General features: G+C 38.1%; 1 protein-coding gene across 14 annotated transcripts in view; it reads right to left on the reverse strand.

Moving 5' to 3' along the window:
- Nucleotides 1–489: 489 nt before the first annotated feature.
- Nucleotides 490–26,828, reverse strand: part of CDK13 (cyclin dependent kinase 13) — a 46,106-nt gene continuing 19,767 nt past the window's right edge. Inside the window, exons 6-16 of one of the 14 annotated variants that reach the window (XM_075142968.1) lie at nucleotides 18,039–18,228; nucleotides 15,444–15,500; nucleotides 12,591–12,692; nucleotides 12,392–12,469; nucleotides 10,120–10,236; nucleotides 9,862–9,945; nucleotides 9,030–9,161; nucleotides 6,534–6,739; nucleotides 3,011–3,394; nucleotides 2,792–2,833; nucleotides 490–1,898 (exon numbers count right to left, since the gene is read on the reverse strand). In XM_075142968.1, the coding sequence (XP_074999069.1) occupies nucleotides 1,042–1,898; nucleotides 2,792–2,833; nucleotides 3,011–3,394; nucleotides 6,534–6,739; nucleotides 9,030–9,161; nucleotides 9,862–9,945; nucleotides 10,120–10,236; nucleotides 12,392–12,469; nucleotides 12,591–12,692; nucleotides 15,444–15,500; nucleotides 18,039–18,228 (2,249 nt within the window). In that variant the 3' untranslated portion in view covers nucleotides 490–1,041. Of the gene's footprint in view, nucleotides 1,899–2,777; nucleotides 2,834–3,010; nucleotides 3,572–6,533; nucleotides 6,740–9,029; nucleotides 9,162–9,861; nucleotides 9,946–10,119; nucleotides 10,237–12,391; nucleotides 12,470–12,590; nucleotides 12,693–15,443; nucleotides 15,501–18,038; nucleotides 18,229–26,828 lie in introns of all 14 variants that reach the window. The other 13 variants (XM_075142961.1, XM_075142972.1, XM_075142971.1 and 10 more) reach the window with 13 other exon arrangements.

A 26,828-nucleotide genomic window follows, 5' to 3' on the forward strand; every position in this document is an offset into this window, starting at 1 on the left:
ATTTAAGAGAAAAATCTATTTCACCACTTGGTAAGGACATATAAAGTATAGTTTATTTGGCAGAGGAACTAAAACACTTACTACAACTCCAAGAGGGAGCTGAGGAAAAACTACGCTCTTCATTCTTCTCCTCACTTTCAACGTTTCTCATGAAGTTCAATTTGGAAATTATGATTTCATCAAGATAAGATTAGGTCTCTAAATAACTGGCCCACCTGAAGTAAACAGCACAAGGTTATGACCTATTTGAGTTGCCTATTATTATCTGAATTTTCACGTTAACTACCTAGGTTTAGGTATTATTTTCATACCGATCTATAAAGTACTTCCAAATTTTTGCAGACCTTAAGCTTACATGTTAAGGCACTTACCATTCAAGTAAAACAGTTTTTATATAAACAAGCCTGGGAGATGGAGAGAACATTTTACCAGAACATCCATTCTTTTTTTTTTTCTTGAAAGAAAAAAAAAAATAACATTGACCAAATGTTTATAAAATTTTGCATCAAGAGAAAGGTTGTGTTTTATTATCTGAAATGAGCACAAAGTACACCTTCCACAATAACACTGAAAGCAGTGCAAAGACTGACAGTGACCTTTGACTAAAGGTAGTTCTGTAAAAAGAAAAATACCAAATAAATCAGTGCCCTGCTTTGATTGTTGTAAAATTTTTTTTTTTACATAAAAGTTGGTCCAAACTTACAAAAAAAGCACAAATGTGCATAGTTCAGAAGATCTGAAAGAGTGCCATAAAAAGCTGATGTCCCTAAATTTAGCATCCACTTAAAACTGCCAAAATACAAAATAAAATTCAGAACTAGAGTTTGTGAACATGTACAATCAATTTATCTAGTTTTCAGACAGCATGAGTTTTAAGCATTTTTAATTTTTCCTACTGTATGCAAGACCCTTTTCCACATAAAAATAAAGCTGTTGAATTAACATTATTCAAGTCTGTTGAATTGCTGCTTTAAACTGCAGCTAGGGGGAAAAAAAAAGTTTTTCCAGATAAAAATGATGTGCCTGAGGAAAAACAGATACTCAATATGGTAATCCTCTGCCTCGCCCTCTCACTGCAGATGTGCTAATGTGTCCCCTGTATCCTTGGGAATAGCCGGGTCCTTGGGCAGGAGAAGTCCAAGTCTGTCCATGCATGTGGCTGATGCCGCTGGGATTTTCCTGTAAGTTACTTCCGTAGCTATAGTTGTGCATCTTTGTGGGCAAAGAGTGCGTACTCTCTGGCCCTGCGGAAGCGTCACCGCTGCTCCCCAGAACCGGGATCGGGCCGTGGCTGTATTCAAACCTATGGTCTTTATCTCCACTAAATAGCATGGGGCCAGTGTTGAGGTAAATGTCTCCATAGCCAGTTACTGAGCTGGGAAAGGATTCTGAAAAGGCCGACGGAGGAGGGGCACCACCAGAGTGAGATGAAGCAGTACTGTAGTTATCCAAAGACTGAATATCCGAGTTTCCAAGGAAGCTCCTCCTTTCTAATGCTCCTGATGATCCGCTTCCTATTCCATCGCTACTGCCATAGTGTGCAGATGAGAAAGAAGATGATCCAAAGTTATCCTTGTAGTCTGGGCCTGTTACGTAGGAGTCTCTAGCCTGGTAATCCACGCTCGTTTGTACTGGCTCCTCCGTTGTCGCCTGAGCTTGATGCTGAGCAAGCAGCTGCAGAAGAGCTGCTTTCACTCCTGCGTGAGGATCTGTTCCTGAAGAGTTAGTTATAGGCAAATGCTGGTTCTCTGTCCGATAATCAAGGTCTTCATCAGTGAGAGGCGGAGGCTCCGGTGGCTCTGGAGGACGCTGGTCTGGGGGCAAGATCCGAGGGCGTTCTTGTTCGGGTGTTCGGTTTAGAAGCCTCATCTCGGACTGCCTAACCAAATCCTCTTGACCTAAGTAGATGAAAAAGAAAAGTTTTGGAATAAAAATATACAATAACAATACTGGAAAGGAAAGGACTCTTTCTTGGAACAATACGGAGGTTTGTTACTTCAATTCTCATTAACTTATTAGTTAAATTTATTGGTAGTTGGACAGATTATTTTGGAGAAGGCAACAGCTCGTTTGCCTCAGGAGTGTGATGTAGGTTTCTCCTCAAAGTAAGATTATCACGCAAGCAGTTAAGAAAAATGATGCCATTTCTTTAAAAATAAACCAAAAAACCAAAAACCCCGAACAAAACAAAAACAAAACTCAAGCAACACACAAACACTAGAAAATTCGAAGAGGGATCAGAAAAGATTTGTAAATAGGGATAAAAGTCTTGAGGGACAAAAGGCCACTCTATGAAAGAACAACAAAACCTAAGGTTAAAAAAACCATGAACAAAAAAACCACCACCCAAAAAAACCTCAAAAACCACCCCAAACCACTTCAGAATATTTCTTTCACCAGCTGCAAACACCACAGAGCAATACATAAACCACCATATAATACAACTGAAATAGCAATCCGAAAAGATCAACAACAGAGCTCTCAACTTTGAGAAGACTAAGGAAGCCACTACTATATCCCAATGGAAACCTTCAACAGTGACAGTTATGGGTAACCACTTACAGAATTTGACACTAAGAAATTGCTCTCGTCAGCTTTAAAAACAAAAATAAAATACTCTCTCCCCAAAATAGGCTTTACCTAAACACACAGTCAAAACTGGCATATTCCATCTACGAATTTGCTAGAGAAGACTGTCTTCTCTACCACAAACACCACTAAGAAAACCCCAAACCCCCAGAATAATGATCAATGTAACTGTTCATCAGAAATACTACCGGCACTTGTGTACCTCTTACAGTGGGGATCATCTTTTGCTCTGTCTGCATGGCACCTGTTACAGTAAGACACAAATTCTATGATCCAGATGCAAAATGTGACAAAATCAATTTAAACATCTCTCCTATACTCACACAGATTCATATGGTTAACATGTTAACTCTTTATCCCCAAACTATTACGTCTTCACTGCTCAAGGTATCTGCTGGTTAGCAATAAAGACCTTCAGTACCTGCAGACGTATATAATGACTTGATCAGATGTGGGTAGCCGGGTGCTGGAGATTCCACGTCGTCCCGGCTGACAGACACAGGAGTGGTGGGCTCTGGAGGCTGCCTGAGTTGTAATGACATTTCATTTCCTGATCCGTTTTCCTTCTCCTCCAACACAAAATCTTTTTGTTTTGTTTGCTGAGCCTTTATTAACTGAGACAACAGAACAGCAAATGCACTCTGTACAGCTGCCTGGGCAGCATCAGTCTCAACTTTAGGCTGACTCAGCTGAGCAGGTGGTACAGGAGGCTGCGTGACGGTCGGCTGTTTTAGAGGCTCCTGTTCCGGCGGTGGTGGCGGAGGCGGCGGCGGCTGCTGCTGCTGTTCTGACTGTTTTTCACCTGCTGACAAAATTCCAGCAGGAAGATTTATTTTATTTAGTTGCTGCTGAGTCTCTGGGTTTACCTTAATATTCAACACTTGGGCAAACTGTGCCAAACTAACACTTGTTTTAGACTGTAGCAGGTTTAGCAGGATTGCCACTTCATTCTGGTTTAACTGCTGTCCAGTGCTTGTTTTTGCTAAAGACAAAAAAGGTGTTTTTAAGTATTATTTAAAACTGGCATATTTCAGAAACTCAAAAGTAAAACTAATCTAGCATGGCTGACACAACTGGCAAAGCATGGGTTTGGACAACATAGAAATGGAATGCTTTCACATATTAACTGCCTTTGGGGGAGTACCTATAGGAAATGGAATAGTAAGATCCAAGAAAGTGACTTCCAAGGGGTGCGCACATGCACTTGGACAGATGAGAAACATCAAGCTGGAGCTCAATTTTCCACAGTACAACTAAGCTGGGGCTTAAGGCCACCTGCTTTAGGCAGCTGTAAGATTTCCAATCCCTGCAAAACTTCCTATCTTTGACATATCACATCCCTCTGTTAAAAAGTGGCCATCTGCAAAACGCATTTCCAGTCCTATTCTGGCCTATTCTAATTCAGCATCTGGATTCTAACACCTGCTCAAGTGACCAGGCTCTAGGTGACCCAGAAGCTAGCGGTATAAAGGCAAAAGCAAGTGCCGAGTTTGAAGGACAAGAAGTCAATCACTGAGCAGCAGGAAAATGCAGGTTTGTGATGATACACTATTTCTTCAATGAAATGGAGTTTGCCACAAATAAGAGGAAATTATGACGATGCAGGGGAATATGAATAAGGAAGTCAGAATATCAAAGTAGTTTCTTAGTTTTAAACACCCATTGTGGTAGTTTATTTTTAAAGGAGAAGTGAAGCAGCATGGATTTCAACATGCCCTATGAGTAGATGACTTAGAGAAGAAAATATTTAAAAATTAAAAAATGAGCGTGTGTGACTGTGCTGGCAGAGCCCTGAATTTTTTTAACACAGATCAACACGAACACATTCTGTCCTCTTCTATCCCTGCCACTCTGCTAATTCACCAATATATTAATTCATAGCAGATTCAAAGCCATGCCTGAAAAAATGGGCACACACACAAAAATTTTAAGTATTTGCCTTGCAAGACTAAGAGCAGCACAGCTGGAAGGTGCTGCAAAACCCACAACCCACTACCCTACTCGTGGATGTGCACCAGCATATAAGCACTTGGAATCTACTCAGGCAGGATCCAGGGACTTCAACGATTTCATGTATTTATATAAATATAAAACTAAAACCAGCTTTTATTTGGCAATACAGAAAAAAACATCATTTCTAATGCCTTGTACTGCTGGCTCTCACTCAGATGTCATGCTTAACAGTTGATTTTGTAACATCTGAGGATGTTACGCTCAAACTTCTCTCAGACTCTCAGTGAAAATTCAGCAGAAAAATGCCAAACAGGGAAACTAATCTACCTATTCCATACTCTCTGGTTAATTTCAAGTCCCTTCCAAGAGCAAACTGTATTCTGGGAAATCTGGCAGTTTCTACCAGAACATAATTATTGACCTCTACAAAGCTCCTGTTAAATTGTAAGATGCAATAACCAGGGGTCCCATTCACGAATCAGAACATTAACAATTGATCCAAGGTGTTTTTAACCTCTTCTTTTGGGGTGCTCAGAAACAAATGCAACAGTTTTCTTTAAAGCGTGCATTTGTACATGAAGTACTTTAGTGTGCCTTATTGATGATATTATCTAAGGTGCATTATGGCTTCCAGAAGTGTTTTGCTTATTACAGAAAACACCTCTATGCTGAACTGTCTAAGCTCCGCTAAAAATTAAATTGTCTTCTTTTCTACCTAGATACATTTTTCTATGTACATATGGGCAAACAGCAATATAGTTCTGAATGATTCCTTCTCTGTTTGTTTAGTTTATTTTGCATTTTGGTTAGTATTAATGACTAATAAACATAATAGTCTCTCATCGGGCTACCTGTTATAAAAAACACAAAGAAAATAACTACTATCCTTTGGACTCTTTAAACTTCTATACAGTTTTCATTTGTGGGGAAAAAATTTTAAGGGCTACAGAAAGTCATGCTTGAAAATGCTGCCAAAACTTTAGCCTAAACGCACGGAGTGGCAGAAGCTCACAGCTGGCTTACAGTGAGAAACAGGATGAACAGAAGCAAGAGGTAATAAATTGCAATAAAGCATGACCAAGAGAACTATTTTCTATGTATCTTTGCACAGAGTAGAGAGTTGATTGTTAAATGAAGAGTTGATTAAAGATGGTTAGTATTAAAGAATTCTCAGGCCCTGTGAATGCATTTACTCTTTTTCTTCAGCTGAACTCCTGTATCAGTGCCATAGGATTTATGGCCACTTTGCACAATCAAAAATGGTCTAAATTAAACTTATCAGGTATCCATTTGGTATTGTTACTCTGTGTATTTCTACATATTATGAGGGAACTATCGCCGAACTGCTGAGTATCTCAAATGGTGTCCACATAGGAAACCATTACTTTACTCTTTTTATTATATTCATAAAACTGGTCTCCCAAGCAAGATACTTTGGCTAGTTTCAGAATTAATGGCTGTGCAATCTACAGAGGTAGCTACTTCTTGTTATACCAGGTTGGGGGGGGAAGTTTTTTCGTGTTTTTTTTTTTTTACAACTTGGTTCAGCCTCAACAACTTGGAAAGCTGAAGACTAACATAACATGCAGAGGGAATCTGTTTCATTTGAAATGATGATTGTTCTAAAATCTGCCTTCTGATCAGTTTATCAATACCAATAAAGTTCCTCCAATCTATGGAGACTGTGAGGAACTTAGAGCAGCAGCTGGCTTGTGGGATTACAGAAGAATTATAGATGGGCAAGAGATAAAATGCCCTTAAAATACACAGCAAGGTAGTTGCTCTGACCAGATTGAAAAATCAAGTAAAACTTAAAAGGAACACATAGTTTCCAAAAGCAAAGGTAAATCTTTTGTAACAAAGATTTAACTTACAATACTGTTCCTCTCTCAAGAATCCAGGAGACGTCAGTACTCTGAAAATAACATCTAAAATTTCTAGAGGTGCAATCCAAGTAGAAGGTAATTGTAAGAACCGAAAATATTACTGACCAAGTGCTACACTAGAGTTGCCCTGAGTTTTGAGTTGGGAAGAAGTTTGCATGCCTTGTGGGGTGTTGGTTCTGCTCTCATCCATGCCTAGAGACAGATCCTTCCTAGGGACTTTAGTTGCTGTTGAGTCATCACTCATGCCCATCTGCTTCTGTCTTCTGCGTTTCTTACTCCACAGCTCATGGCAATCCTGCCACAAAGGAAGGCTGCAAAGAATGATTAGAGATAATCAGTTTTATCCCAGAAATTTTTTTTTTTTTGAATTTTTTTTTTTAACCATGTTGGTAAAATAAATGCTCAAATTATACACAATGTAACTTTTGAAAGATGAACCTACTGGAACTCGGAAATACATCAGAAAACACCCAAAGCCAGCAAAATCTCAGATCTGCTTTTTCTGGCTGAGATCTCTTCATTGCCTATTTCAGAAGCACAGGTCCCTCTGGCAGAAAAGGGGAACATGTATCTTAAAATGAGAATCAATGTTACTTTGTTGCATTCATACTTATGAAAAGCCTAATTATTCGTGTAATTCAAGACTTCAAAATCAGTGCTGCACACTTGCTATAAAACAGAATTAGCAGAGTAACAGATAACAGAGTTATCAATATGAAAGTGTTGTTTTCAGGGTCCGGGTGACCAATTCCTTTTGTCCACTTGTAAAAGTACTACTGCTTCATGACTTCAAGTATTTGTCCACAGTAACAGACATAGCTATCTAGTATGTGTAGTTGTACAGCACAGACAACCAAGAAAGTGGGGGGCGAAGGAGGGGGAAGTAAAAAAAAGTTGCAGGAATAAATAGCACTTGACACTAGCAAAGTTAGGATACTAGGAGGAACAAGGGATATCCCAGTCCTTTAAGACCGATAAAAGCAGAGGCAAAAGTCTCCTAAAGAGGTTATCTGCCGCCAGTTCTGTCCTTCCATTACTGTTCCCTGCAGGCATCCCAATTCTGATTTCCTGAGGAACACAGAGACCTATCCCACAGATAACGGAAATACTGAGACAGGCAGTAAAAATAGTGCCTTCTGTTTTCCTATTACATAGGAAACTGTTTGAGCACTTCGCTCACCTAGGAACATAGAAGAATTAGGTGACAGATGATAAGAGCCACTGGAAAGGCAGTTATGACAACTGCTTCCTTTATTCTCTCCCTCTGCATACCAGGTTAAAGACCTGCCAAGTATTCAGTCAAAAACAAGTGGAAGCAAGCAAGAACTCATTGTGGGAAGTATCCTACAGTCCTTGCAATCAGCACTGTCACTTTCTTTGAATGAATAGCTGTTTCTTCCCAAAGCAGAACTTCAGTCTTTCAGGAGAACAGTCAACACTTCCCTGTGTACGCTCTGTCAGAAGCGAGTGTGGTTCCTCTTAATTTTTAAAAGGACACCAACAACTAGTTTGTTTTGAATTTCCATATACCAGCTTCTAGAATGGATGCACTATCAAGCCCCTGGAAAAAAAACAAATTTCTTCCAATTCACTTACTTTAAAATGCGTATAAGCATCATGCTGTACAAATGGTTCTGAGATTTTAGTGAATAGCCTAAGATTGCTGATTACTGATATTCAGACAGTGATATATGTAGTCATATTCAGGCAACGAAACCTCTTAGCCTCATGTATCAGGAGCACTAGTAACAACCGTGTATATGTAACAGGTAAGTCTCAGAAGATTTTTAATAAAGTTCTTAGATGACACTCAAACATTTTTCCCAGTTGGTAACTAATTAATATGAAATCAATACAGGCTGCCTTGAAGATACAATTTACTCAATATTAAATGTTGTATGTTCTGACAGCTATCTTGAGGGAAGAATGAAACCTGCAGATTCTGTAATACCTTTTCATTTTTTTCCTCAGGGCCTGTTCCAATATGATTTGTACTGATTAAAATGACAATTAAGTCACTGCAAAAGCCCTACTGGACATTGCAATACATTTCGTCTCAGAGAAACGGACAGGAAAAACCCTGCGTGAAGTATTTCACTTCTCCTGCCTGTAAAACCAAGAATCTCATCTGGCACAGGAAACGATTTATGGTATTTCACTTTAACTCTCGGGTACCTTTGCGGAATTCTATACCCAGTGTATAGAGTTCTCTATCTACCATCCAAGAAGGCAATTCAAATTCATGGAGGACCTCAAAACCCTTGGAAAAAGTAGACAATGATAAACAAAAATAAAAGGGGAATGATGGTTTTTCAACATTAGATACATTAATATAGGAGTATTTTTCTTAAAGGTACTAACTCAGTAACTAGTTCTAGGAATAACAAACAGTTCTCGGATCCTCACAACCACTGCTATCATGGTGTAAGAGTCACTCAACTGCACAACCATTTTAGTGCAGAATCACCATTAAACAACTGTATGTATTAACATTTTTGTTCTGCCACCATCTACTTCAAGTGAAACACAATGAGCTTAATGAAATCAGTGAATGTTCACATTTCATACAGGTAAGGACCATTACCAAAGGAAATTACTTACTCTGGAGGAGGCATTTTAGATGGTTCCACATCTCGCAGAAACTCACACTGAAGAGCTTGTTCGGCTGTGCAGCGCTTGCTGGGATCCAGAGCAAGCATATAATCAAATAAATCTAATGCAGCTGGTGGGATGCTACAAAAGAGCAAAATGGGGAAAAACATCACATTTTTATTTTGAATCACACACTTCTGTGCAAAATTTTAATAAACACATCCCTTCCAAAATAACTGATCATTAAGTCCTCAGATAACTTACACCCTAACAAAACCCACCCACAACCTGAGCTTGGTAGTGAGAGGCAGAGATAAGCTTCACCTTTTATTACCTGTGCAAGCATATAACCCAAGCCTTCTTTGCTTTGTGTGGTTTAATGGCTTGAAACATTGTCCTTACAAAAAAAAAAATCCCAACACCTTTTTAAGCCAAGACTATATTATTACTTTACACTTTGGAATTTAGCACCTGGGGAGTTGCACTTTTGATTGGTCCATGGACAATAATTCTATTGCTTTAAAGATATAAGCCTCACTAGTATGACCAGGATGATACATTTCTCCTGAAACCCACAGTAACTGAAGGAGGGCAACAAAGCCTTTAAAATAAGCTTACAGCTGTTTCCCATAACTTTCACGTGCGATATTTGCACAACACTAGTCCAGTGGTAGTACTTTAGAATACATGGTTCAGACAACTTCTCTGTGTTGAATGAATTTATGACCCAAAAGACTGTAATGTTAACCAGACTACATATTTAGCTGTAGCCAGTTGTCCTAATAAAAAACAATTAAGTACTCTAAGCTGTTTTTTGGACAGGGACAACAAGCAGGTGTACCAATCATGGAAAACAAACGTTTCCTTAGGTGAAAGCTGACAGGTGGCCGAAATTTTAGGGCCTTCTTCCTTCTTCTTGAAGCTCCTATTAAATAAGGGTTAATAAAAACTCTGTGGCTATCATGGGAAGGATAAGAACCAAAAGCCATTTTTCTTTCCACTTAATCTATGTTCATTCTCCGGAAAATAGTGAAGTTCATAAAGTCTCCAGGAAAACTTAATGTTATCACAGGTGACTAAACCAATTCTTCATCCTTACAAAGCAAACTCTTCTCTCAGTTTTCGACGATACTGCTTCTTTGGTTTCATTGTGTTGAAATAAGCTAATTTTATGACATCAGGCCACACTGCTGGACAAGGACTCCCACAAATTCGGCTGTACCAAAAAGAAGGGAAAAAAAGGGTATGAGATCCAAAATCACAAGTGAACACTGCTGTCATTTTATTCTTGCACATACAGTGAATACAAAAATAATTTTTAATTTTAATGTTCAGGTTCTTTTAGCTAAAATGCCCAACATCATTAAATAATGGTGAATTGTCTACGAAAGGTAATCACCCCGCACAGACTAAACTTACTTTAAGTCATCCACTGTTTCTGCCTCACCTCACCCCAGGCATCCTCCACACAAATGTTTTGGAAAAACTTAACCAACTATGTCTGGATAGTACTCCAGGTATTTGACTTGGAGAACTGGATAGCCCAGGTTTAGACTGCTAATTAACTTTTATGTCCTTAGCTCCCAATGCCACTGAAGAAAGATACACCAAATGGCTGAAAAAGAACTTTTCATTGAGAATTTAGTTGACACTGAAGATGTAAGGGGGTAAAAAAAGAAAAATCTCAGTAAGGCCTAAGGGCAGAAGTAAGATCCAACCACTAGAAAACCTGTATATTTTTTAGTTCAGTTATGAGTTTTATGTCTCAAGCCTCATCTATCTCCCCAAACGGAGTTGCCCATAGTCTTATTCCTCCCCCTCCATCCCCACTCATTTTGTCCAAGCGAGGATGGCTAAGCACAGGTTGACCAACACCACACTTCTGAGCAGAAAAACTAAAGAGGCATTTTACCGTAAATGCAAGGTTTCAAACTCTAATGCAGGCAAGTCACAAAAGGACATTTTGCAAATACATTTCCTTAGTTCACCCCTCCCATTTATAAGATTTAAACGGTTACTGTAAGACACCTAATGATCTATTAGTTATGCCCAAATGCTATGCAAACCAATCTGACTTTACGCTGATTGGGGTATGTAACTTTCAGGAGGGAAAAGAAAAATAATAAATCTATCTTTTGCTATGAGAATTTACTTCAGCTCTATCTTTGAACATTAAAGTTCGAAAAGATAAATGCAGAATTGTTGACTGCAACATGATGGTGGTAGAAATGTTGATAAAATTGATCTATTACATATAAACAGCCAAAAATGCTTAGCATCAGTAAAGAGGAAAAATGAGCTATAAACAGGAGCTTCCAGCAGGAGACTGAAATCGCAAAATTTTAGTTTGCTGTACCAAAGGTACAACACAAAGAGGAAAAACTTCAAATGACTGCACTGTGACGTGCTTCAATGCCATCTAGTGCTCAAAAGCAAAAATTTCTAAACTCATAAGTTTAGTTCTCCTTACACTGAGAATGATTACTGATACGCTTTGCACCTCCTAAAAACTTCATTTTTCCAGGCCAGCTAATAACACATTACGCAGAAACATGCTACTGTTTAATCTGTTTTGAAAAACATCTCAATATATAACTTCGTAATATTTTTTATTCATTTCATTTTTAAAATAATGTTGACAGTTTATTGTTCAGGTTCTGCAAGTTCTGTAGGAGTCACCCTCTTTTCCCCTTGTTCTAGGAAGAGGACCTCTCCTCACTTACGAGGTCAATTAAGATATCAGAATCAAGAGCAATTTTGCTTGCTGAATAAAGGGAAAAAAAAAGATGCTCTGGTTCCACTAAGTTATATACATATCATTCTATGACTTATTGAGATAAGAAACAGAATTTTCACCTCCATAAAGTGTCTGGCAGTTTGTAAAGGAACAGAAATATTCCCACAAAAATAATAAAGCCCAGGTGTGTATGTGGAAGGCTTGAAACAAGAACTCAAGGCCAGTAGCATGCCAAATACCTACTCCTCCCAAACCCCACTTGCCCTTATTATTGTCCATGTTTTCGTTTTGATTTGCTGTAAGGAAGTTGTAACATAACCTTAAAAAATAACAGGCATTTTGACTACTCTCTCTTTACAACTTCAGCAATAGGCAACTCCAGCTGCTCTACAAAAAACCCTCTTACTATTCAACTGTACATTGCTAGGACCACAGAATAGTCACGAAAAACCCTTCTCCATGACTAAGCAAAAGTCACTTGCTGTACATGCCCCTCAAAAACTCTAACATCTCACTCAGGGTGATAACTGAGTACTTGTAAATGTTCGCAGTGCATTATCTCCGATTTTAACACTAACAAAAGAAACCTGACAGTTTATGGGGCACCTACTACGTGGTAGTCCTTGCAAGTTACCTTATGAGTTCCAGTTGAGCAAGTTCTTGATTTGCTTGAAATATTGGCTTTTTTGTAAAAAGTTCACCCAGGATGCAGCTGTAAAACAGTTTTGCACAATTCCATCATTATGGCTTTCAATATATAGATTGACAGAAACATTTAAGATTTATTTTTGACTTGTTTTTATGCTTCTTACAGTTCTGCACCAAACTCTTACCCACAGCTCCAGACATCGATAGCTGGCGTGTATCTTTCTTCTCCAAGCAGAAGTTCAGGAGGCCGATACCATAATGTAATAACTTTGTTGGTATATGGTCGGCTGTTGGGGGGAGGAAAAAGAGAGGACTATCATTTTACTACGATCTCATTTCTGAAAAAGTGATACTTTGAGGACTTTACTTCTGTGGTGCTGTTTAAGAACAGTACAATCTTCCACTCCCTTTTCCTAATTTTAGTCTTGCAGAGCTGCAACTGCACAAAAGCAAACACAACCGTCTGACCAGGGCTATCAAAGGACAGATTGAAGATATAAATAATAATCACATAGCCATCTCGATGTTATGTGAATCCTGTATCTCAATTATTAATCCAATAGCAATACTGCATATTTATTACATTGCTAGTCATTTCAGGAGAAGGACCTGCTTGGATAAAACCAGGAATTTCTGGGCAACTATGCATTATTAGATTCCTGAATATAGGATCTCTACAAGCATTTTGAAAAGAAGAAAAAAAGTCACTTTCCTCTCTGTAAGTAGGAGCAAAAGAGACAAAGCCTTTTTCTTGAGCTACATCCTCCAACAATTTTGATTCCAGAGCCTGGAACACTTCCAATATCTTCCTATATTTCACATGTTTAATTCTCTACAGTTCTAACCAGAAGTTTTGATCACTGGGAATAATCCTTTCCACCCTCACACTAAGGCAAGGATTTCCACTATCTTAGACACACTTTTTTTTGTGGACAGGCCAAGATACAGCATGAACAGTTCAGAATGGAAGGAAGAAAACAGGTGTTAGGTTTCGGTTTTGTTTCAACCAGGGTGTCTTAAAAGTGATCCCCAAATTCTTTCAGTTTCAATATTCACTCTTACCAACACTAGGTAACTCCAAAGAGAAAGCAAAGTAACATTACATGCGGAGTTTGAACAACCATAGCATAAAGTCTCACAAGCTCTTATAACATACTCAGTGGTATAGGTATCATTTCTGCAAAATCACCCGAGTCTTTTTTCCATTAAGAAACTCCCCAATTCATTTTTAAAATGTAGTGTGTTTTTGGAAACAATACCATCATTTATCATATTTATCTCTGAAGCAAGCATTCCTCTATAAAATGTTTACATGGTATGGACTTTCTCTACAGATACACCACTCATATATATTAGTATATGGTGCTTTTTATTTGAACAGATGTTTTCTTACACAATCTGTCATATCTCCTACTCCAAACATATTAAATCCATCAGAATAACATTTAAAGGAGCACAACTACAACAACCGATGGGAATTTACTTAAAATTACATTTTTATTTTCTCCCCATTAGGCTCCCACTAAATTCTGTGCCCTTTTGAAAAGTATGTAATTCTAAACAACAGTAAAATAAATGTAAAATACATGAATTTAAAGCAGCAGCTATTATACATTTGTTGGTATACATTAATTACGTCTGTTACCACAGGTCAGAAGCTACTCAGAAGGAAAATGAATGACAAAAGAGTTGTCAAAAATCTACTAATGAGATTCTAATTATCCTCCCAAGTTCAACTGGCAATTCTATTAGCTAGCATAATTACATTTTAATCGCGGTTTCATTTATGTTTAATGGTGTAATAATGTTATTGTTCGATGTCTCGTAAAATCTGTTATTTGCACTATAAAGACACTGAACTTTCAGTCATTCAATTCTTAATGAACAGTTAGTTTTACAAGCAAAATTTAAATTAATTTAAAAACAGACATTAAAAAAAATCCATAGTAAACCAGAGGAAAAAAAAAATTAGGTCAGTTTGGTGCACGTTAAAATAAGAAGGTAGGATAGCATCAATCCCTTTTAAGTACAACCAAAACAAAAATTAATTACCCAGCAGCTGCTTAAGATTATCTTACTTTGCTACTATACTCAACAGTTTTCAGAACTATACTTAAGCATATGTTCCTGAAATTACAGCTCAGAAGACAGTGCAACTAAGGCTATCAAGTTCAACAACAAGCTCAGAGCTCTGTGAGAAAACAATAAACTCATAAAGCTAACATTATGGATATTATTTTCCAAATCAGGCATGCAGAAATCAAAGTAAGCTCAGGTAGCTAATATTCTCTGTATCCAACCATCCGATGTACATATTAATGAACATTCAGCCTGAATTTTGAAAATCCATTTCTACATGACAAACACACGACATTACAGTACAAATATTGAAGTTTTTAATCATAAAAACTGTGCACCTGTTTCCTGGAGTACAAGCATAACGAAGCCAAGAACAACAGAAGCACAAGTCACAAGAAGTTTCAGAATAACTTTTATTTAAACTTGTATCTCCGTTTCCAGCAGATTCAACAGCACTGACTGCCTAAAGAATACAATGAACCTCTTCAAATATAAGGTTAAATCTTATACAAAAGTAATGCTTTTTGAAATGAAACTGTATACTAATTTGTGTCAGCAAAAAAATTTCGCTTTCCCTAAATAAAATTCTCCTAGGTATACCAACAGAAAGAATATATTTTAGGCTTACAGGACCAGAAACTAATAGTAAAAACCCACGTATTGATGCAACCTCATTAGGACTGCAACTCTTCATTTCCAATCAATATATGGCCACTCTCTACAGCTATTTATCCAGAACACTTGGAAAAGCAATACACTTGCACAAAGAGAGTTTTGTGTTTTTATGCAGTGTAAGACAACATGCAGTTCTTTCCATTTCCTAAGCAATTACTTGTATCACAGTACAATAACATCTCCTCTAAACAAAACAGTCGTCTTTTCTGGACCTCATAATACTTAAGAGTTACGCAGAAAGATTAAACTTCTGAATGCTTTTCCACAATATAATTATAGCTTACCTTTCTTCAGAGTTGTACAGCCGAGCAAGCCCAAAATCTGCAAGCTTTATCTGCCCTCTGGTGGAAAAAGCAAAGAATTATTTAGTGGTTAATCCTGTTAGATTTCCTCCCTCAAAATCAGGTGAAGTTTGAGATTTTGAGACAGCTGCAACTGTTCTTCACCAAACCACATTAATGAGGAGGCAATGCCTTACAATCTACACATCTCCTCAGTAAACAAATACACTAAATTACTGAATAGCAAAGACAAGTAAGCAAAATTAGGTATGCTCATCAAATGGCATTTACATCACCGGATGTTAATTAAAATTTAGGTGTATACTGTAAAGTATTCAAATCAGTAACTCTGCAGGAAAAAAATGAGGGAGGAAACTGCTATTTTCTCATGCCTTACTGCTAGCATAAGCATTTGTACAACAAACAACTATCAGCAGTCACACTTCCTTCTAGGAAGCCATCAAAGTCCTGTTCTGCTCTTGTAAAGTTTAAATACAGCCTTTAAATCAGGGTGACGGACCAGATAAGGGCTTCTATTTTTGCCAGCAGCCAACTTGCTGAATGACACAACCCCTAACCCCTTCTTGAGTTTTCCCATATATGAGGGGAAGAGTAGAAGATACAGAGCTCTTGCCTGGCAGTTTCTATGGCTAAAAGACGCTGCTCAATGACCAGAAGCCCCCACCATCTGTAAAGTCTGGATGATTTAAACAGAAAGCTATCTGCAACCTTCTCCAATACATGAAATGAATGTTGGAATCTTACATGGGGTTTTCGTTTTTCTGTACTTATGAGCTTTTAAAACTCCTGTCACTTTCAAATACATGCAAATGTCACTCTCAAATAAATTTTATTTTATCAAATTACGGCAAGACTTGCTGATGTGTGTAAGAATGACCATTTTGTGATAATAAAATATACAGGTTATAGTTTCAATTCCGTTTTTCCCCTCAGATGTGTGCTTGCAATTGCTGTAACGCTTGGAGAACCCCCATAAACAAAAAAGTGTTCCCCTCAAATTTACATGCTTATTCCTCAGAGAGAGTATTTGCGGAAGATCAATGAATTTTTGAGCAAAGACATTTAAGTTGCGTATCTAAAAGATACATAATCCATGTGTTTGGTTTCAGGCTGTAACTGGTAATGGAATTTTAGAAACACTGGCTTAAAATTATTCAGATCAACTATCGACTTTTTCTTCTTCCAGTGGAAATGCCTAAGGATGCTCAAAAAACATCCTAGGGGAAAAAACTCTGTATCCTGGATGGAGAGAGCACAGTACAACAGCAAGCTCCACCTCTACCATAATATACTCTTCTCCATTGTCAGGTTACACCTCAGCTTCCGAGTTCCCAAAGGTGCACAGAAACAGCACTACCACTGGAGATTAGCAAGCAAGCAAGCAAGCAAGATTAGGTATGTGGGCACAGTGAGTGATGCGGAGGCATGTGTACATCTGTTTAAGAGTCTGTATCATAATCTGGCACGACTGCAGTGGAATCCAGAGCTGAAAATAGTCTAATGTTAGTTCGTTATAAGGAAAAAAGCAGGAAAAAATGGAAAACTTAATTTGGAGAAAGCTGGGACAAAACAAGGGCCCTACCAAAAGAGATCCTTGATCCGTTTTGCCCAGTATTTCATCTCCAACAGCAGCAGTAGATTTTTAGGGAGAACATGTGAACCTGCTTGCTTTTGGGCTCATCTTCCTTGTACTTAACCACCACCCACAATCATTGTGTTAAGGATGCTAAAACAGGTATTCCTGTCTATTCTCCTTAGCAGGGAATGTGTGATTGTGATCCTGTCCCTGAATGTGTCTCACCTTTTTAAAATCTCCTGACACTACCTGGAAAACCTCCTGTGACAACAAACCCCAGAAAGTGACTACCTGCTCCATAAAGATACTCTTCTTTGTTGTTATAAACCTTGCTCCTTCATTTGGTCCCTGGTTTTAGTACTGCTGGATTTGATGAACAACAGTTATGTACTGAAGTTACCCACTATCTTCACACAGGCTTTTTATTTGCTGCTGTTGCACACCGAACAAAACCATGTTTACTAATATGATTTGTAATTACAAGTGGTTAAAGAAGCAAGAAACAAATTCTTCTCCCCATTTCATTATGGCTATAACTGCAAGCCAAAGCACGTTTGAACATGCCTGATCGAATATTCTTTTAAAGCATTATCCTGACTGATGAAGACGAGGACCTCAGAATCATGTCATGAAGAACCAGCCTAGCCACACTTAATCTTGAAATGAGATGGCAAAAAGAATACACGTCAAACACTTATGTCCTAAAATTCTGTTTTAATGTATTTGAACTCAGATAATTTTCCCCCATACTCTGACCTAAAAGATTCAAGTTTTAATCCTGCTGTTTTAACACAGATAAGTTTAACAAACAATTGCAGGATCCAGTGTTAAGCAGCAACATTGTCAGATTAGTATTTTACAATTGATTTTTAAAGAAACTAGGCAATCTAAAAAAAAGTTTTACTAATGACTTAAAGCAGGTGAACTGTGAAGATTAAAAGAAAAATTTAAACGTGTTGTTACCATACAATTTTTTTTCATACTTTAAGTAATATCCATACCTATTATTTAGTAGAATATTTGAACATTTGATATCTCTGTGCAAAAAGTTCTTCTTATGGCAGTAGGCCAAGCCCTCCATCAGTTGTCTCATAAAAGATTTAATATGATTTTCATTAAAATGAACCAAACCAGATTCCAGCAGTCCCATCAAGTCATGGTCCATATATTCAAATACCAGGTAAAATGCACCTATGAAAACAAAGGCAAAGGGTAGGAGAAACAGAGAGAGAGAAATTGATTCAACAGCAGTCCAAAGCATTGCTGCTCCCCTACTTTTGAAAGTTGGAAGCATTTTTCACACAACTGTTTACATTTTCTGCAATATTTATAGCTGTACCTCATGTCCAAAAACAGCAATGAAATATAGTGCAGTAAAATGTTTTCATAAAATTGCTTTTCCACGTAAACAATTATACTAGTCAAATGTTTGTGAAAACAAATATAATGCTACCATATGGCTCTTTAATCTAGATAGACATGTACTCTCCCTATGGCTCTCAAACTCCATCTATTTTGTTTAAAGAAAAATTAACTGGGTTAATATTCCCTATGTAAAGTTTGGGGAAAAATCTGGAAACAAAATATGTACAGCATTAGTTACATATATTAAGCGTATTAGAATCTGGTCTTATGTCATATTAGTCTGTGTAATTCCACAAAAAAAGCTGTTAAAGCCAAGGCTCTTTGATATATGTATGTATTCTTAAAGAGGAAAAGTACTGAGTGCTTCAGAAGCAGCAATAAGCAATCTCCAGCACAACCACTCCCAGTATGATCTACTTTTTAGTACTTAATTCTTCCCCTTCTTCTTAACTCTGGGGCAGAGAAGACAGCACAGTCCCTGTAGAGCACTGGTGGCAATACAGAAACTGCATTCAAGTGGGTCTGTCTACCTTCCATTTTCAAAAGCCTCCCCCAAAGAGATTTCAAAGCCACCACTCTAAAGTACAAATAGCTTCTGCCCAACATGAACACATTACAGATTGTAGTTCCTAAATAAGAAGTTTCAATTCAGAAGCTAGTGAAAGTCTTGGAGCAATAATGAGAAGTCAGCTTGCCAGAACGTACACACACACACGGCCAAATTCTAATGAGCTGACTTGTTTTCTTGTGCAGTAGCTGAAAAGGGAAGAAAGAGTGCTAAAACCATCTGGTATTTAACAAACAGAAAAAAGATTACTCATACAGTATGTGTTAAACTTGTAACAAAGATCAGCATAGAGCAGCTAAACCACCGGCCATTGCATAAGACACTCAGAGTTCATTGTTTTTAATTTAGGTCCTTTTGTCCTGCTGTATGTTATACAGAGGAAGCAAAATACCCTGTTGGTGTGTACAGAGGAGGTGGAGCAGAAGGTAAATCAAGCAGGTACAACCCGATCCCACCACTTCAAAAGGAAAGAAAGTATTAAGAGCCATAAAGAACCAAAAGCCTGCTGTGTTACTATTTGCATAACTGAGTTCACCAATGCAGTTCACCAGTTCAGCGCAGAGGCTCCTGATCTTGGTCTTTTAAAACAAGATAGCTGGCAACCTGATGTTAGGTCTACTTCACTGACAACTGCTGAAGTATGAACCATGACATATTTTAAAAGGCCTTGAAACAAACACTTGATATTAATGCTGCAGTGCCAGGATAATCTAGATATGCCCTTCAGAGGATGTCAGCTCAACAAAACTGAATACCAATGATCTTGGTATCTTCTTGCTCTGGAATACAAAGGAAAGTTAACTCTGTCATGGCAGCAGGCTACACTCTGTGTGTACAAGACAAGAAGAAAGCCTGGAAAGGGTCAGTGGGATTGCAGACCTGTTTAGTGAGAACAGCTGAACACAGTCGTCTTGTTTATATGCAAAGTAGGCTCCATGCCTTGAGCAATTTCCTGCTCTGACACTAGCTCCCGGGATTTTTCAAAACTATTTATAACCAGCAATCACAATTGGTACTCTCATGCAAGAAGGAAAGCTGACAACAATGGAGACAATTCATAAATAAAACAGAGTAGTACCTGGGAGATGACATCCGATTACTTATATTCTCTGCAACTCTCATTAAGAAACATAGACACCGGAACAGTATAAACGCTAAATGTTCCTTCCATATCAGAGCAAGAGTAAATGCATGGATCCATTACACTTGTGCATTACTACCTATTTACTACCTACGTATTACACAATGTTAGAATTCGTTTTACAACGAAAAACTGTTAAAGCTGAATCTTCTTCATTGGTTATGAGAAACTACTAAAGATGGCCGTCTAACCATTAAGACCTGATTTTCAGTATTACTCAAACTATATTTGGAAGTGATTGTAGCTGCAAAAAAGATATCAAGCAAACTGAAGTGAAACTTCTGTTAGTTTATTTCTAGACAAACGTAGTGCCCTTTTCTGAGAGAGAAAACAGTTATGTTATTCCATTTGATCATTTCAAATCTCCATTGCTTTTTATCAAATCAGGGGATCTGATCCTTCATAACAGGGAAAGAAGCTATAGATATTCAGGAAGAAGAAAACAGTCATGGAAGACTTCACAAGTGAACTATGCACAGGCAGAAGTTTGCTTACTACAGCACAGTCTGAGTTCAAGTTTACAGCATCCTTTAGTTCAATCAAAACAAATGCCACACAAATATCCATTTCTCAAAAAGGAAAACATAACAGAAAAAAAAAATTGTTCTTTCCTTTATGAGGCCAAGACGTTCAATAACTTGGAAGTTATGTTTTTAAATGACCCTTTGTTTCATGCTAGCTTTTCTCAATATCCACATTTCCGGAAGCAGTGCCATGAAAACACCTAAAGCTCTGTTACAGTAAAGCACATGCAATTCAAATGAACCCAGAATTACTTATTTGACTTTAACATTACTCATCTTACTGCTGTAAGACCTGCACTTCCCAATAGGTAAGTATCTGTGGGGTGGAAGGCAGCCTGCAGTCCATTTCCACATGCTGCAACAAAGCCCTAACAGGGGGTTTATGTCCTGGGTGCCCCATTTCCTTTGCTAATACCACGCAGCTCATCTCCATTCCTTCATCTACTGAGATAATAAGAAACCTTAACGTCACTGCACGTTGACGGAGTTGGAACGGCTGAACAGTAATAATATTGCCTACTTCTGAATATGGGATAAGAGATAACTCAATCTATTAGGGAGGGACACAACAAATAAAGGAAACTCACATGGGTGGAAACAATCCTCGCATTACTCCTTTTGTTTGCACTTAGAAAAATTCGTCTGTTTGACCATTTTGTCAGTTAAGATTGATAAGGGTCAGAAAGTGAGATATCGGTTTAGAATAATTAAAGAATTAACACATCTCCTCCTCCTGTTCATATATTTCAAGTCATGGAGCTCTAACAGTGGCAGTTTTCTTAACCAAAACACCAAATGAGCTGTAATAAACAAAGGATTTTCTGAGGGGCCAAAAAACCTAACAAAACATACTTCGCATTTTTGTGACACAGACAGGCTCTGGATTTTTTTGGACTGTCATCAAATCACACAGATCCAACAAAGCAGGACATCAAGTTACGCATTTGTTCCCAAAGTAAGATACAAGCATTTCGGGCTGGAGGTGGGGGGGAGGGAGGGAGCCGCAGGGGAGAATGATCCAAAAGCCCACATAGATGACAGCTTTTAAGCAAATATTTTCCAAATGTAATTTCATAGGGAAGATGTTTGGGGTTTCTCAAAATATCTGCTTAAATACAGATCAGAGGAACCAGGAGACCAGAAGTGCCTTATTATGTGCAAATTTGAATTCAATCTTTGTATAAATGCATTACAATAGCATCTTGAAATACAAAAATGCTTAAAAAAAAAGGATCCCTGCCTCATTCACTGCATGGTATGTACAATGCTGAGTTGTTGAACAGGTTTTCAACATTTTGTTCTATACTCACTGTTCAGAATGAGACTCCATCAGATTTTCATTTCGCGAATAAGCCTCCTCAGCTTCTTCTATGCAATACATAGATTTTTTTTTTTTCCTCTTTAATTGATTAAAGATAATTGGATTATATTTACTCTTCCATTTCCTTAACATTTCTCTTCCGGTACTCATGATACACGATATTCCAAGACAGTTTTAAACAGAATTTTATCAAACAGAGCTTGAAAACTAAAGAAGAAATTGTCCAGCCACTCATTGAAGTTCCTTACATTTAAATTCCTTAAAGTCCCTTAAACGGACATTCCTCTTTTCTCTCTACTCACGTTTTACAAACTGTGCTGGGTTTGGCTGGGATAGAGTTAATTTTCTTCATAGTAGCTAGTATGGATTTGTGCTGAAAACAGTGTTGATAACACAGGGATGTTTTAGTTACTGCTGAGCAGAGCTTACACAGAGCCAAGGCCTTTGCTGCTTCTCACCCCACCCCACCAGCGAGTGGGCTGGGGGTGCACAAGAAGCTGGGAGGGGACACAGCTGGGACAGCTGACCCCAACTGACCAAAGGGATATTCCATACCATATGACGTCATGCTCAGCATATAAAGCTGGGGGAAGAAGAAGGAAAAGGGAATGTTTGGAGTGATGGTGTTTGTCTTCCCAAGTAACCGTTACGCGTCATGGAGCCCTGCTTTCGTGGAGATGGCTGAACACCTGCCTGCTGATGGGAAGTAGTGAATGAATTCCTTGTTTTGCTTTGCTTGCATGCGCGGCTTTTGCTTTACTTATTAAACTGTCTTTATCTCAACCCACAAGTTTTCTCACTTTTACTCTTCCAATTCTCTCCCCCATCCCACTGGGGGGGAGTGAGCGAGAGGCTGTGTGGTGCTTAGTTGTCGGCTGGGGTTAAGCCACCACACAAACCTATTTTCTAATTTGCGAAACACCAAATAAAGGCATAGCCACTTAATTAATCACCTTAAGACTAACGAAAGCATCACTGCTATGCTCATTTTTCCATTTAGATATCACAAAACGTACTGTTTAAGACAAATTTAGTCTAACAAAACCAGAACTTCTCCTTTTTTTTGTTTTACATTTTCACCAAATATTAAGTTTTTATTTGATGACAGTGTTATTCTCCCATTGCAAGTTCAACCGCATTCTCCTCTTGAAACAAATCCAACCCAAACTCCACGTACATAGAAACACGTTCTGAAATAGGCAATCCAACCAACGGCATACAGAAGCCCTGGGAGTAAATACTTGTTTCATCACATACTACAGGGAAATAAGAAACCGAATAAAAAACTTAAAGCGGAGGAAAAGTAAACCAAACATATCAGAAATCTTTGATTAATAATCAGGGATTTTTCTCATTTTGCCGTAACATGGATCAAGTTGAAGAGCCACACGGTTAGGTCTGCACTCATTCCAGACCAGAGCCCAGTACAGCACACACAAACGGGAAGCACTGCTCAAGCAGTCACACTATTCCTGGTAACTCAGCTGTAGCATCAAAACTATTTGGGTAAGAAGTTTCCATCTGCTATTTCGGGAGCAGCAAGGCAAGCTGTACTTCATCAGAGGTTTCTGAAATTCAGATCAGTTTGGTTTTACTCAACTTCCCACGAAACCTGGATAAAGCTAGCTATGATACAAGTAGAGAAGGAACCCTGTAGTGAAGTACTCTCTGATGACTACATGATTGCTGTCACAGGCTCCTTCCAAACCACAAGCTTTCAGACAGCTTTCACTCCTTGACAGCTGTGAGAAGGTAACCTGCTAGTCATACGACACTGTACCACAGAGTCAGTGTCCTTTTGACACGCGTACTACAGTACTGTCGAGATAAATACCGACTTCATGCCTAAAAAGTTTTTAATTTATACTGCAAATCAATTCAAAATTTTATCTACTAAAGTAAACTTAGATCTTAAAATGAATTACAGAAACACACACACACACTCCAAACAGATAATCCACACACAGAAAAAAAAAACCCAAGCTGTGATATTAACCAGATCTTTTCTATTAGTCTCCCATGCAAAGTTGTACATCCTCTCTTGGATTAGCAATTAAAAATGCCTCTTCCAGTCAAAAGGAGGAAGAGATGTCAGTCAGTACACCTACTGGTTTTACATTCACAGCAACAAAAGCTACTAAACACTCGCTACGTGTTTAGTAAAAAGAGATCATGGCAGTCTCATAGCTAGACTGTTGAGCACTTCCAAACAGCTTCTAACTGATAAAGAGGCAACTGAGAACTGAAGGACCATCTCAGGTGCCCAAAGAAAAAAGAGAGAGACACCTAAGTCATACAAATTACAAACTCACGGAGAAAACAAACCAAAGCTGACAAAAGCCCAAAGTAAGAAGGGCCTTTTTTCCAATGATTCACGTTAAAACTGATGAAGTGGCAAAACTAACTTAGCTTATGAGATGTATAGATTTGAATATACCTAGGAAACAGCTCTTTGTTTTCAACTTCTGTCTTAAATCTTGTTTTCTTCAATTACTGTTGCACAGGAACATCACACGCACTTTCTCAGACAAAAAAAACGCTAAGAGAAGATGAAGAGCTTCTGCAAAATACAATCCTCCTGCTCCAAACTCTGCTCCAAAAGGACATGAACTCAAGTTCATAAACGTGATCTTCAATTAATTTGAACTACCATCAAGCAAACAGAAAGGAAAAGCAACGGAAAGTTTAGTTGCCAGCAGACTTGGTCATAAGCACCAACACTGTCAGGCTGCTTCTACTACTGTCGAAGACTGACACCCACAATTGCTCCTCTACTAGCTCACTAGAAGAAAATGTTTGCAACAAAAATAACCAGAGTTCTGAGGTTTTTAGGAAAAAATTGAATGGAAACTCTAGCTCGTCGTCAGTGCTATCAAGTCAAATGAGGCTTTATGTCCTGAGAGAAGCAGAGGAGGTTTTAACAGTATGTTCAGCAGACTTTTTTTTAAGTCAGCTGTTATGCTGATATACACACAAGACAGAATACAAACTATGAGTCATGTGTGCCCATCCCCAAGCTTGTGTGTTCACCTATCTCCCTCTGAATAATAGGTAGGGGAGAAAAGCCTACGAGAAACATTCAAAATGGATACTCCTTTTCGCCACACCAAACATACACATTTCACCTGGCAGGATCATGCCTCAGAATCAAGATGTTACATTACCAATTAGTAATCAGTAATGCTGTTCTCCAACTTTATCATCAAGCACATCTCATACACAATGAAGACTGCAAAAGTAAAAACTTCACATCTTTAGTATAGCAGACCCATGTATTACCCACTCAGCTGTGTATGTGCCCAACCTATACAAACAATTGTGCTGTCTGATGTGCTGTATTTCCACTGATTGAAATACCCTTATAACATATGTACAACACTGCTCCAATGTGTTACATTTCTTTTTCTAATGGTAGGTCTAGAAAGAATAAAACCAATCCTATCTATTAAAGCTGTTCCTATTGTTAAACTTATACCCTAAGCTGGCCAGGATAAAACACAGATAGACTTTTCTTCCACTTTCTTTAAAACACCGTTGAAAATATTGAGGCAAGTCAGATACTGAAAAGTTTGGAAGACACAGGATTATGTCATTTAAAAGCATGTAACACATGTAGCTCAAAGTATCAGGACAAAGTTGTACAAGCCAAGCCATTGCTGGTTTGCAGGCCAACTTTAGTATCTTAAAAAGCATCCTTAAAACAAGTGCTGTACACGTGTGCCAAATATTTACACAAGGGTCAGAAAACTAGATTTGCTGCATCTTAAACTACTGAGATCCAACAAAAAAAAAACCAACAACCCTTAAGTGAATAAGTAATAGGTCAGGATATAATAGGTGTCCTTAGATGCAAAATTAACTTTAGTTATATCAACTAGAGGAACATGTGTTCCAGGAACAGAAATGTTCTCATTCCCTACTTTTACAAATGGGATAATAGCAGGGTTTTGCGAGAGCTATATTTCAAAGCTAAAATAAGCGTATAACATACGTTAAGCATAAGCATGTTCATCAGAGGGCAAAACACTTTGCTTCTACTGTAAGCTCTGCCTCAATAAGACATCACTACCACTTTTATAATGGTTCCTTCTTAAGCCAAGCAGCCTACTTTTGTGTTTGCAATGGTTTACTGTGAAAATGACCAAAATTCCTCCCGCTTGCATTCGTTCCCTGTGTAGACTACAATTTGGCCACAGTGTCTCAGCTATAAATCCCCACCTCACAATAAACTACTCATTAGAGAAACACAGAATGCAGTGCCTGAAAAAAAAACCAACTTCCATCTTTTCACAGACAAATCATAATAGCACAGTCTCGTTATCATGCTAATGCTTTCAAGAGACTATCAGAAACTAATTTTATTCTAGCATCTCCAGAGAAGCCCCTTCCCTTGCAAATTTTTTGAAAATGTAATTGTTTTAATAAGCTGTTAAATAAGAATGAGAAATTAAATTGAAAGCAATATCAAAAGCACAAATACAGACCTGGACAAAAAAAAAACATTTGAAATTAATGAGACACACAGTTTGAAGTACACCAAAAAAATTTACAGTTCAATCCTAGATACGGCACCAAACAGAAAGGGAGAAAATTAATTAATGAGTCACTAAGTATTAAGTCAAGGCTCAGTGTGGTCTCATTAGCCAAGTGGGTTAGACCTAATTAAAACTCACTACAAGATTCACATGAAAAGCCTAAACTGGCTGTTGCAGACTGTCAGGGTTCAGAGTGGGTGCTGACCACTGCACCTGCACATACCTAGAGAAACTCTTTTGCTAGATGCTTCCTACTTCTAAACACAATTAAAAAGCCTGTCAGTGCTGTATACCTTCAAGGTAGTACACTTTCTAAGGATGCTAGGAAAAGAACCCA

This window comes from Calonectris borealis, chromosome 2 (genome assembly GCF_964195595.1).
Source record: "Calonectris borealis chromosome 2, bCalBor7.hap1.2, whole genome shotgun sequence".
Lineage (NCBI taxonomy): Eukaryota > Metazoa > Chordata > Aves > Procellariiformes > Procellariidae > Calonectris > Calonectris borealis.